This window comes from Sceloporus undulatus, chromosome 3 (assembly GCF_019175285.1).
Source record: "Sceloporus undulatus isolate JIND9_A2432 ecotype Alabama chromosome 3, SceUnd_v1.1, whole genome shotgun sequence".
Taxonomy (NCBI): domain Eukaryota; kingdom Metazoa; phylum Chordata; class Lepidosauria; order Squamata; family Phrynosomatidae; genus Sceloporus; species Sceloporus undulatus.
This window is the reverse complement of record NC_056524.1, coordinates 104,646,897-104,660,612: the sequence shown is the minus strand read 5'-3', so window position 1 is coordinate 104,660,612 and position 13,716 is coordinate 104,646,897. Positions and strand designations below refer to the sequence as shown.

Sequence of the window (13,716 nt, the reverse complement as noted above, 5' to 3'; positions counted from 1 at the left end):
AGTAACTATGAATTTCACTTAAGAATGAGGAATCTGCATCTAAATTCAGCAACTTTCCACTTGGGATTCTTCTGTCATATGGAGAAACACCTGCCTGGTTCACATTTCCATCATACCGGGCATAGTAACATAGTGATTACAGCCAATGTCAGCCTTCAGTATTTGGCATAATATTGCTATTATATCAATTCCTGATGAATTACATTGAGTGTCATCATCTACTAACACACCATAAATTCTAACGGGTGATGTGAAAATTGACCTCCATAACTTTTCTTTTCTTTCTTCTTCTTTTTCTAATTTGGTTTTAGGAAAACAAAATGGTGAAAGTTAACCACAAAATATTTTATTGAACATGACATATCCCACAGGTAACATGACATATTAAAAATTCAGCAGGGTTTCTTGGCAGAGTATGTATTTATATATGATTTCATTGTGAACATACATTTACATGACAAAACAAGCAACACAATTGTAAAAGTGCTATGGTATCAAACTACTGTATCAACTGCACCCAACCCCCAGCAACACAGATATAAAAGCAGAGTGAAGCATTTGTTTAGTCAGAATCAAGTGAAGGTAGTATGTTCAGAATCACAAGCTATGATTGAAACAGGACAGAGGTCAACTGGCATCTTTAGTTTATATATAAACATAAATGTATATAATGGACTTAAATTGCATATCATTTTTAATGAGTGTTATGTAAGCTGAGCTAGATATGGTGCTCCTAAGCTTAAGTATACATGTGGACATATAGAAATGCATGTACATGGATATCTGTGCACACACAAATACACACACACATACTTTAGTCATCTTAAATTGAAAAACTACAGATAATGTGCCCAGTATTCATGGAAACTATTGATATCTAGCAAAATAAAAGTTCCCCTCTTCCATGAACTAGGTCTGTGCCATATGTACGCCCAAAGATATTTGATTTTGTGCATGAACTATTTCTTATGCAAAGAAGATAAGATGACAGCATGGTTAAAATATCAGGTTTCTGTTGAATTTCTGTGTGCATCAGAATCCATGTATAGCAGAAAATGTGCCCAGACATGTTTCTTCTGAACTTCTGAACTTTTATTTCTAGAAATTTATTTCTCAAAAAACCTATGAGCTATACATGTCTCATCCCTCACCATTATGATGTGTTTGAGCTGTAACTGTCCTATAGAATCAAGACATTAACACTAATTGAAATAAAACATGTCAGACTTAGATTGGGGATTAGATCATATTTTGAAGCCATTAGAAATTTTTGTTTGTCTTTGCCCTTGTTTATAGATTTAGGTTTACAGGTTCAGGGTTTTCATTTCAATAGAGAGAATCCAGTAGATCTGAATATGGAAAGGGTATGTGCCCATAGAACAGTTGCCCCTATTTAGATAAATGAGAAAAATCCAAATTAGGGAGCTTCTTTCATCAGGATACGGTGGCAGGTTACACACCGCCATTAAAGTACGCGCAGAGCGCGTACTAGGGTTAGGGAGGTGCGGTGTTTCCACACCTCCCTAACCCTAATACGCACTCTGTGTGTAAAAAATGACGGCGGCCGTTCCAGACGGCCGTCGCCATGAGGACATCACAGCCATGCCGCCTCTATACAGGGCGGCGCGGACGTGACGTCCTCGCTCCGTGCCAGGGCGCCTAGTGCGCCCTTAGCGCGGACCAGGAAGGAGCTCCATTTCGGAGCTCCTTCCTGATTTGCGGTGCCGCTTTGCGTCGCTGGGCGCAGCCTTCAGATGGCTGTGCCCAGCGAAGCAAGGGAGAAAGGGGCCAAGTGGCCCCTTTCTCCCCCTCCCCGCCGCCGCAGGGTGTCCTTGGGGCTTGAAGCCCCAAGGACACCCCTTTTCAGGCTGCAGGGAAGCAGTGTTTTGCCACTTCCCCGCAACCTGAAAAGCGGCGGATCGGGGCCTCAGCGGCTGCCATTCTGGCAGCTAAGGCCCCGATACACCGGGGAAAGGGGTGGGTACAGCCCGCCCCAAATGGGCGGTCTGTAACCCGCCACAGTGAACAGAATAAGGTAGTACTTGTGGTTTTGCATTTCTAATTACATAATGATTCTCTGAATCTTTCTGTTAGCAGCTAAAGGCCGTGTGTGACCTGTGCGTATATAACTTATTTGAAAGTGTTTGTATATCCAGACTTTCTGCTGACAAATGGCAGTTAAGATGGCTAACAGTGGTAAAAATCAAATGAAAACTAATCATAGTGAAAATATTTCAGAGTAAAATGCAATGGGAAAGCTATCAATAAAAATAGCTATGCTAAGGCAGTCACACTCCTCACCACAGCAACAACCCAGCTTAGATTAAAACACCTGTTGTTGGCTGTGTGACTGTGAGTTCTACAGCCTTATTCCTCAATAATAAATGTATAGATAAACAAAATTGAAGTGATACTATAGGAAGTTCAGTAGGATGTTAGGTTGTGAAGTCAGCCTTGATGAATTCTGTTTTCCATGTGGCATTGTGCTTTGGGCCAGGCAGACAAAAATATGGAAATAAGGCCTCATTTATAATTATTTTTCACTTATGGAAACCACGCCATAAGTGGAAACTAATTTTGCCATATAGCTTTTTCACCAGCACAAGAGCCTACTGGCCTCACATCTGGCCCTGAGAACAGGGCCAGCCCTAGTGTTAGGCAAAGTGAGATGGCCACCTCAGGTAACAGTTGCTTGGTGCCATAAAAGTAGCAAACGGCTAGTTCTGATTATATATATATATATATATATATATATATATATATATATACTGCTAGCAATAGCAAAAGCTGCTTGTGGATTTCTGTTTTTAATGCCTGCATGATATATACTATACTATACTATACTACTTGACTTGGGTGGGCGGGGCACCATTTGTTGAGCTGCCTCAGCGTCTAGACTTCACCCCAGATTTGCATTAATGGACTGTGGGGTAGGATGTTGCTAGCTCCTTCCCAGGTGTTCATTTCAGCAGGTGATCTCCATTATCAACCTACATGGCATTAATCAAAACCAGGGAATGATGACTCTCTGGTCTCAGTAGGGTAGTGATTCTCATCCTCTGGTCCTCCCAATGTTTTGTACTTCCATTCACAGAATCCCTGGCTGTTTACTATGCTGGCTGTGGCTTGGAGTTGAAGCCCAAAACCAGTAAGGAGAAAAGGTCTACTTGTACCTACACAACTCCTTGGAATATATAGCCGTGTTAGTCTGTAGAATCAATATATAAAGAGATCTCGTAGCACCTTTGGGACTAACTGAAATAAAGAAGTTGGCAGGATGAGCTTTCGTAGACTTCAGTCTACTTTCTATTTGCATCTGAGTAAGTAGACTGAAGTCTACGAAAGTTCATGTTGCCAATTTCTTTATTTCAATTAGTCTCAAAGGTGCTCCAAGATCTCTCTACATAACCTCCTTGGAATTGAAGCTGGGCTAAGCATTTTTTCTTTCAACGAATGTTGCTTGGGTTTGAGGGGAAACATTGACACATAGTGTCAAATTGCTGGAATTTTATATTCTTTCCCTCTGTACTTGAAAACAAGTACTTGGTACATGATTTTTTTCTCTCCATATACTATGGGTACCTTATTATTTTGAATTTTTAGTTTAAAGTTTAAAGTATTCATAGGTTGGTCATCCTTTGTGGAATATACTATATCCAATATTTTAGATAACTGCCCTGTTGGGGTGTTGCATGCTTGCAAATACATCTGTGGGAAATAGAATGACAACGGAGTGCAATGTCTGTATCCAGTAGATGGCTGCTGTTACGTAAATACATAATGAAGGCAGCAAAGGGTCCACAATGCACATCAGGAAACCTCAATGCACATTGGAAACTCTTGCCAGTGCCCTGATGTACATCTTTGCAGTTCAGTAACTGGGTTTCTTAACCTTTCTGCTACTTAGTTAAGTGCACACAAATTTATGTTGAGTGAAAGGTCATACAGGATTATTGTCAAAGCTTTTACTAAATTTGAAACTGAGTTTGAATCTTGATCATTTTTTAAAATGTATTGTTTGTTTCAGCTGAACTTTATATTCAATAACTGGTGTAGAAAGATAAGTGTAATTTACTTTTTATGTATCTCCAGGCTTTTGGAAATGACTTTTTAATTAGTTTGCTAATTATATGGTCAATTGCTATTTACTTGAACAATTAAAATGCCAAGCAAAAATTAAAACCTATTTTTTTAAAAAAGAATCCTTTGTGTATGTATGAAAAGAAAAGAACTCAATATTTATTTAATTCTAATAAATGCCCTTCAACAACGTTTGCAGAATTCAAAGAATTTGGTCTGTGTAAGTCTATTTCGTGCTACACTTTAAAATGTATAGTTCAGTGCCAAAATGATTTATTGTGATAAAATTTTGATTGTATCTATACTCTGTAGTTGCAGCAGTTTAATGCCACTTTATCTTTAGTGGCTCTATCCTATGGCATTTGTAGTTTGGTGAAGTGCTTGGGATGCTTTATTGAAAAGCTCTAGTTCAGAAGAGCGTACTAAAGCTGGTAAGGCATTCTCTGAAATACGCTATAGGTATGTGTGTGTGTGTGTGTGTGTATATATAGGGTGATTCAAAAAGAATAGTGAAAAGGTAAAGCTGTTCATATTCAGTTGTGCACCATCCTGTTTAAAATCACTGTGTGTGTGTGTGTTTGTATCCATGCTAGGCAATGCAAAAGTTTTACCAAGAGAAAACATTCTTCATCAGATTAAAAAAGTAAGTCTTGTACACAAATTCTGTTTCAATGCCTTCACTGGCCTCCCTATATGGAAAGAACATTACACTCAGCTGTAGGGTTCCTCCACCACATGGTCAAAGCTCTGTAAGACTCTTTTGCTTGTTTGAAAAATAGGGGACTTGTTCTTAATGTCCCCTGAGCAAAAGGGATAAAGCAGAGAGTGAGACTAAATGTTATGGTGCACAGTGTCAGGGCCTCTTCCTTCTACCTCAGGGGTTCTTAATCAGTAGTCTATGGATCTCTGGGAGATCATTGATGGGCTTCAGGGGGTCCTTGAACCAGGGCAAAAACCATTTGACATTTATCTTTCATTTCCTTCCTGTCACTTTGAAAATTATAATTAAATGCATTCTAGTGAGGAGAGGTTTTATAGCTTTTATCAGATTTATCAGAATAAAATCCCACTTCCAAAAAAAGAATTAGAACTACTTCTCTACATGCAACATTTTTGGCACACTTAAATCGATATAGTGTTGTGCTGTGCTCTTCCCTGCCCATAGCAGCCAATGATGTAGAAGAAGAGTATTGAAAATGCACAAGAAATGTTATGACATAGGAAGTATGAATAAACATGGAGCTGTGTTTTTTAGTCTGAGAAGAATGTGTGTGAAGTGCTATGTAGAGAGTTATTGCTTTGTGTGATACTCTCTCTGTGTCAAGACAAGTCCCACTCACCTAAAGAATAACCAGTGAGTTTTGTTGGAGAGAAACAAGTTTCTCTTGTGGTGAAAAGGCTGTGTGAATGCTAGCCATGTACAACATATTTTACATAATTTAATTGTGGTGATCAGTTTCAAACATTGCAGGGGCCATTACTCCTCCTCCCCTTGCTGTCTATGAACAAACTGTTGGTCATGCAAGGCAGAGAAAAACATAAAAAAGAAAGAAACAAAACTGGAAGTGGCTGAGAATCACTGATGATAATTGAGTTAAAGAACCACCATGGTTTTCCATTATTTTTCCAGAAGGGGAGGTAGTCTGCACACTGCACTTTGCAGTGATTTTCACTGACAACTCATAAAGGCACAAACTACTACTTTGTTTGTTACTCATTTGCTAAGAGTGTCTTTCTTATGTTTGGATCTACACCCACCACATTGTCTGTTAAGATTCAGCAGAGTCCTCTAGAGCTCTCAACAGATAATGTCATTGGTCTGCATTCAGCAATGGAAACACAGCCAGATGCTTCTCCAATCTCTACTAACAATGAAGTTGCCATTGAGTTGGCTATCACTGTCACATGATAAATCTGTGGGCTCTGATCACTGCAGAGGGAGGAAGGGCATACTGACCTTCTCAAATACCTAAAAATCACCTTATGCTTATATGTGTACAAGCATAAGGTGGAATTACAATTGCAGATGTCACTAACAAGATGCTGGCCTCTATGTGGGGCTGCCTTTGAAAAGTTCTTAGAAACATGAATTGGCCTAAAGAGTTACAGCCAGATTGTTAACTGGGGCCCACTGTTCTCTTGTTGCAACAGATCCACTGGCTGCCAGTCCATTTCTGGGTACAACTGAAAGTGTTGGTTAAGACATGTAAACCCCAGGATTTTATCTGAAGAATGACATCTTCCTATATGCACCTGCCTAGGCTGCAAGAATTTTGAGAAGGCCTTTCTCTTGGTCCCACCACCTACATGATTGTTGGGAACAAGGGAAAGGGCTTTCCCAGTGGCTGTTCCCAGGCTTTGGAACACCTTTCCAAGAGAGGCTAGGGTGGCTTCCTCTTTGCCATCCTTCCACCGGCAAGTGAAAACCTTTCTGTTCCTACCAGCTTTTAGGAACTGTATGCAAAGGAATTAATATTGTACCATTTTGTTGACTTAGATTTGCTTTAAATGCTATGTAATAACATTTTAATAATAACTTTCGGTATTTTAACCTATGATGTATATGCTTTTATCAGTGTTTATTTTAATTTTTGCAAAGCGCCTTGAATCCGAGTTTTGTGGAAAAGGCAAGATATAGATTCATCATCATCATCTACTTTAGTTGTAACAAATAACTTCCCCTCCCATATTCAAGTAAAGCAAGGGTAGGCACCTGCACAAATGTTAGGGGCCAATTCCTACCCACCCACACACATCATCTTAAACAAACACCTCTGTTGTTTTTCAGTCCTTCTCAAAATGACAGGAAGCAATGTTGAATCACATCCTGATGCCATTTTGAGAGGGAGTACAGGTGAAAATGTAGTATAGGGGATTGTACAAGGTTTGGGGTTGCTGGTGTGGTGGAGAATTTTGAGGTGTTTATATGTTTTGGGGCACAAAAGTCCTGAAAAATTATACCAATTTTTTCCTTTAAAATTGGGATGGCTTCAGGAGCCACAAAAGTGGAGTCTAGGGGGTCACATGCATCCAGCAGACCACACACTTTGTGGGGAAACCATTTTCAGGCAGAAATGAGTGATATCAAATACTACTTTCTGAACCTGTTCTGAACACCAGTTGCTCAGAGACCACTTATTGTATTCATATCATGGTATTGAGCTTTCCACAGGAAACTAATTGGCCACTGTGGGAATAAACAGTATGGTAGACATTCATAAGCATGTAGTGCATGGGTAAACGTGCTAAAACAATAACTGGAATCAAGCTCTCTGTTCTAATTATTGAGCTCTAACTTGTGATCAATGTGTTTGCAAAATTTAAAGTACAATGATATAATTTTAAATTTAATTGTATATTTTATTTCTCCCATAAACCAATGGAATTTGGATTAGATCAGCAGTGGTGAATATTCCTTTAAAACAGTAAGTGTTTTATGAGAGCTTAATGTTTCAAGCATTAATAAAATAGCACCTTGGCTAGTTTGTTGACATTCTTTAAATACACATTTTTTTCTTGTTTCCTTTGTGGGAGAAAAAAAATCACTTCAAGAAAGGGATTAAATTAGTTAAGCTGAAGTTGATTACATAGATCTGGGCTAATCACGTAAGATACTCAAGTGTCATAAATGATGAAAAGTGTGTCCCACTTGTTTCAACTTGGTCTGGCTCCAAGCCATTATTATCCCTGCCACATTCATTGTAGTGCCAAGGCCAGTTCTCAGAGAAAAAGGAGAGCGATGCACATTAATCTTAAAAGATTGTTTCTTTCTCATTTTTAATGCATGAATTACACTTTTATAAACACTGAACTTAATAGTGATTTTTTGACCACTCATCAAGTCTTCTCGCTTTACATCTGTCATGATTTTGCCAAGGGCTTGTAAATGAAAAAAGACAATGTGGCATCTTTTCATGTGTTGAACCACAATTTACTTAGTCCCACAAATATCCCCATGGACAGACAGCTGTCAAGTCCAGAGATGTGGATAGGTGACCATAAAGGGATATGATCCTTCTTCATATATAGCCTCTATGTGCAATTAAATAATTTGAAGAAATCTGGACAGATTGGAAATTGTAGTCAGCACAATAGTAGCGAAAGAAGCACTTATACAAGATGCTCAGATATACTAAGATAAATGTTTCTTTTTGTTTCTGATTTCTCTTTTGTATCAGTAGCATTCATATTTGACACCAAAAGGAAAGCAGAGTTTCAAATGCACTTTGTACTGTTATACAAGAAAACACTTTCAGAATATGCACTTAGAATTAAAAAAAAACCTGTTTGAAAAGGAAAATACTTCTGTAGTCTAGGAAGACACATCTCACAGCTGTCAAAAGTTTCCTTAGTTGTGACGAGAGACCTTCATCTATCTTGCACTTTATTATTAAATGTGCACTCTTCCTCAAGCACAAGGTGAAATCAAAGCGGTGGGGTGGGGGGATGAGGCTAGTAAGTAAACCTTGGAAAACTGTCTTGTTAGCTCTGTATAAAAAAGAAATGTATGTTCCTGGAATTAGTACAGACTGCTTATGCAAAAGAACCTACTACTAATTAATTTAAATCATGGTTCGGCAATGTGTGGGCTACATGTGGCCCCTGGGGGCCCTACAGAGTCAAAAACAATTTTTGTAATACTGGTCTTTTCTTTTTAAAAAATGCCCCCAAATTTCCTCTAGAAGCCATGGAGTGCATTTCCACAACTTTTGCATCCTCGGGCAAATTTAGGTCCAGAGAGGCCTTTTCTGAAACAGGAAACAAGCAAGAAATTACTTCTGACTATCTGTTGTTAATAAAAGACATTTACTGGGCTTAAAGTGGCCTGGTAAAGCCCCAAAACATGGTGGAAATGCCCTGCATAACCCCTAGAGAGCATTTGGGGGCAATTTGTTTGTTTGTTTGTTTTTGCTGGAGTGGGAGAGGTTGAGTCCTCCAAGGGCTCTAAAGGGGCTAATATACCCCCCTAGCTTTCCACAGTGGCCCACCTTGATTTGAAACAACTTTTTAAAATTTGTTTTGACAAAAAGATATATTTATTTGTGAAGTGTGTGAGCTAAAGGGTGAGAGACAGAATGAGAGTATTGAGAATTCTGCCCCATCAAATCTTCTTTCAGTCTCCCAATTTGTAGTATTTCAGCAAATTAAAATATCTTCCAGTGCGGGCTTCCAGCGTATGCTGCAGTACACGTAAGGCATGCCCACATATAATGTGGGCACACTGTACATTGTTGTTGTTGTTATTGTTGTTGTTGTGTATCTTAAAGCCATTCCTAACTTATGGTAACCCTATGGTGAACCTATCATGGGGGGGTTGACAGAATTTGTTCAGAGGGAGTTTGCAATTGCCTTCCTCCGAGGATGAGAAAGTGACTTGCCCAAGGTCATCCAGTGGGTTCCCATAGCCACATGGGGATTCAAACCCTTTAGAAGATTTTCATACCAGCTCTTAAGCACTGGTAAATCGCCTCTAAAATGTAGAGGAAGTGCGCTTGTGTGAAAGCCTGGCGTGCTTCCTCATCGTCAGGGAATCATCAGCACCCTCTAGCATCACTGAATCATTCCAGGAGAGGGAATTTCTTCTGAATGGAAACTTTGCGTTCAGAGAAAATTCCCTCTCCTGGAATGATTCAGTGACACTAGAATAGTGTTTCTCAAATAGTGGGGCACGCCCCCCAGGGGGGGCGCGAGGCTCCGTAAAGGGGGGCGCGAGGTTCTTGCTGTTCAGGCTGCCTGGCCAATGGCTGGACAGCCTGCTCCTGCTGCAGGAGCCTGCCCCAGCTCCAGTCTTCCCCATTGGCCAGCCAGCCTGAAGAGGAGGAGCTTCCTCTCTTTCGAGCCTCGCGCGGGCCCAAGGCTGGAGCCTGGAGAGGGCTTTGCAAATTGCAGGCAAGCTGCTTCCTCTTTTCCCCCCTGTTTCTCTTCCTCTTTCCCTCCTCCTCCTCCTCTTATTCTTTTTCCTCCCCTCTTTCTCTTCCCCCTCCTCTTCCTCCTATTTTTCTTCCCCTCTTTCTCTTCCTCTTTCCCCTCCTCCTCCTCCTCTTCCTTTTCTTCCCATTCCTCCTCCTCTTCTTTTTATCTTTTTTCCTATTCTTCTTCTTTCTTCTCCTTTTCTTCTTTCTCCTTTCCCTTCTTTTTTTCTCCCCTCCCCCTCCTCCTCTGTTGTTGTTGTTGTTGTTGTTGTGTGCCCAACTCCCCCCTTGGCCAGGCCTGCATTTCCCAACAAGAGGGAAGGCAGGACTTGTGGGGGCCATGAGGGGGGGGCTGAGTTGGAGGCAAAAGGGAGCCCAGGAGGGAGCCCATCACGCTGCATCCACACTGGAGAAGTAACCCAGTTTGGCTGGCAATGCTTTAAATCTTTTCTGACTCAAGGCTATGGAATTCTGGGAGCTGGAGTGTGTTGTGGGGACCAGAACTCAAAGCCCGACTCTTCTATGTCTCAAGGCTATGGAATTCTGGGAGCTGGAGTATGTCAGAATTTCTGGCTTATGGCAACCCTGTGGGAAACCCTCCAGGAGAATGCCTGTTCTGTTTCAAATGCTAAGCGTGCTTGTGAGTGGGACATGTAGTTTGCCGGCACAAGAGGCTGCCTGTTCTGTTTCAAATGCTAAGCGTGCTTGTGAGTGGGACATGTAGTTTGCCGGCACAAGAGGCTTCCTGTTCTGTTTCAAATGCTAAGCGTGCTTGTGAGTGGGACATGTAGTTTGCCGGCACAAGAGGCTGCCTGTTCTGTTTCAAATGCTAAGCGTGCTTGTGAGTGGGACATGTAGTTTGCCGGCACAAGAGGCTGCCTGTTCTGTTTCAAATGCTAAGCAATTGTGAGTGGGACATGTAGGTGCCGGCACAGAGGCTGCCGGTTTGTGTTACTCTGCGAAGCGTTGGCTTGTGGAGGTGGGGACATGTAGTTTTTGCCAGCACAAGAGGCGGCCTGTTCTGTTTTCAAATGTAAGGCCTGCTTGGAGTTGGGAATGTACTATTTATAGTTGGTGGGGGGGGCGCGAAATGTTTTCTTCTTCCTGGGGGGGGGCAATGAACAGAAAATAATTGAGAAGCACTGCACTAGAAGGATGCTAGAGGGAGCCAACAATTCCCTGATGATGAGGAAGTGCGCCAGGCTTTCACACATGCGCGCTTCTTCAGTGTTTTAGAGGTGATTTGTCAGCACTTAAGAGCTGGTATGAAAATCTTCATAGTCTAACACTCAAACCATTACACCACACTGGGACAATTTTAAGTTGCTTGTTTTGAAAAACTAAACTGAAATCTTAAAAACCTGAGGGTTTTTAAACTTTATATAAATAGTGGGTACCGCTGACTGAGTAAATGTCTGAAAACAATTCCAATAGACAGTACTTGTCAGGCCACAGATATCTAGAAGGAAATTCAGTTTAAGTTAGTTTAAGGAGCTAACATTAGTTGAATGGATGGAAAGGTGCCTTGTGTTACAGTCCACATACCTCCCTGTTAAACTATGCCCTTAAATATCCAGAATACATATCTTTTCCAATTTATGACATAATTTCTAAGTTGCTTCAGAGTTAAAAAAATAGTAATAGAAACAACTTCTATTTCTGCTGAACACATAGGATATTCCTTAAGGGAATATAAAGCAAATTGGTAACAAAACTGTAACATGTTTCATGTAGTTGTATAGGCAACAGCTTGTACTACTTCACAGGAATGAATTTTCCTTAGACAGTTGTGGTGTGTTCTCTGAAACTGGCTCCAAGCTTGACTCCGGGCTCAAAAGGCAGATTGCTTTCTCATCCATTTGTGGAACAACTTGGCTTTTAGATGTGACTCCACTTTGTGCCTTCTGGTTTAGCTGAATGGTCATGACCTTTGACTGACATATGGTTTCTCCATCAGCAACTGAAGGAGGCTGGCAGTGCAGAAGCATGAGAAAGCATTTATAGAACTGAAAAAGAAACAAAAAAACCCAACCAGTATTATTTCATCAAAGACTAACTTTCTACATGTACATACTAACTAATAAAGTGTTGTGCATCATCAGTGAGTATCTAGGATTCAGATATGTTATGAAAATATTATTTTCATAACAATTCTCTTTCTCACCTTCATCATTGTATGTGCATATGTGCCTTCAAGTCGCCTGTCAACTATGCAGCATAGGTAAACCAGCATAAAGGTAACTAAGCTTCAAAGATAGTGGTAGTACATGGATACCTGGTCAATCTAGATGAATTGAAGATGCCAGAATCAAATGAACTACATCCAAGAGTATTAAAAGAACTAGCAGACGTAATCTCAGAACCACTTGCAATAAGTCCCAGCAAACTGGAGGAGGGCAAATATTGTCCCCGTCTTCATAAATGGGGAAAAAGAGGGTCCCAACAATTACCACCCATTTAGTCTGACATCAGTAGCAGGAAAGATTCTAAGAAGATAATTAAACAGAGAGTCTGTGAACATTTAAAAGGGAATGCAATAATCACAAAAAGTCAGCATGGATTTCTGAGAAACAAGTCATGCCAGGCTAATCTGATCTCTCTTGTTTTGATAAAATTGTCAGCTTGGTAGATGAAGCGAATGCTGTGGATGTAGGCTATTTTGATTTCAGTAAAGCCTTCAACAAGGTCCTCCATGATATTCTTGCAAGCAAGTTAGTAAAATGCGGGTTAGACAATGCTACTGTTAGGTGGATTTATAATTGATTTGACCAACTGAGCCCAAGGGGCTCTCACCTGTGGCTCCTCTTCATCCTAGAAAGAACTGACTAGTGGGGTGCCACAGGGTTGTGTCCTGGGCTTGATGTTATTGCTATTGGTGCTATTCAACATCTTAATCAATGACTTGGATGAAAGAATAGAGAGCATGCTTATGAAATTTGCAAACGACTCAAAATTGGGAGAGGTAGGTAATGCCGCGCAGGGTGTGGGTGCTGTGTAGTTTCTGACTTATGGCAACCCTGAGGTGACCGTATCATTGGGTATTCTTGGAAGAATTTCTTTAGAGGAGGTTTGCAATTGCCTTCCCCTAAGGCTGAGAGGATGTGACTTGCCCAAGTCCACCCAGTGGATTTCATGGCCAAGCTGGGAAGCAGACCTGAGTCTCCAGAGTCATAGTCCAACACTGAAACCATTATGCCAAGCTGCCTCAGAAGAAAGGATCAAAATTCAAAATGATTTAGGCTGGGCCAAAAGTAACAAAATGAATCTCAACAGGGAGAAATGTAAGGTACTACACTTAGGCAGAAAAAAATGAAATGCATAGATATAGGATGGCTTGACAAGAATACATGTGAAAGGGATCTAGGAGTCCTAGCAGACAACAAGTTGAACATGAGTCAACAGTGTGATGCGGCTGCTAAAAAAGCCAATGTGATTCTAGATTGCATCAATAGAAATACAGCGTCTAGATTGAGGGAAATAACTATTCTGCTTTGGTCAGGCCTCACTTGCAATACTGTGTCTAGTTCTGGGCACCACAATTAAAAAAGGATGTTGAGAAGCTGGAGCATGTTCAAAGGATGGCAACTAAAATGGTGAAGCATCTGGAATCCATGCCCTATGAAGAGTGACTTAGGTAGCTGGGTATGTTTAGCCTGGAGAAGAGAGGGTTAAGGAGTGATATGATAGCCCTGTTTAAATATTTGAAGGGAGGTCATATTGAGGG

At 40.7% G+C, this 13,716-nt stretch overlaps 2 protein-coding genes across 4 annotated transcripts in view; one reads left to right on the top strand and one right to left on the bottom strand.

Annotated features, from left to right (window-relative positions):
• Positions 1 to 13,716, top strand: part of ST6GAL2 (ST6 beta-galactoside alpha-2,6-sialyltransferase 2) — a 106,091-nt gene that overhangs the window by 65,300 nt on the left and 27,075 nt on the right. The gene's annotated exons all lie outside the window — the stretch shown is intronic.
• The window catches only part of LOC121925606 (parapinopsin-like), a 102,612-nt gene continuing 100,029 nt past the window's right edge, over positions 11,134 to 13,716 (bottom strand). For both annotated transcript variants that reach the window (XM_042457941.1, XM_042457942.1), the window contains exon 5: positions 11,134 to 11,998. In XM_042457941.1, the coding sequence (XP_042313875.1) occupies positions 11,753 to 11,998 (246 nt within the window). In that variant the 3' untranslated portion in view covers positions 11,134 to 11,752. The remainder of the gene's footprint in view (positions 11,999 to 13,716) is intronic.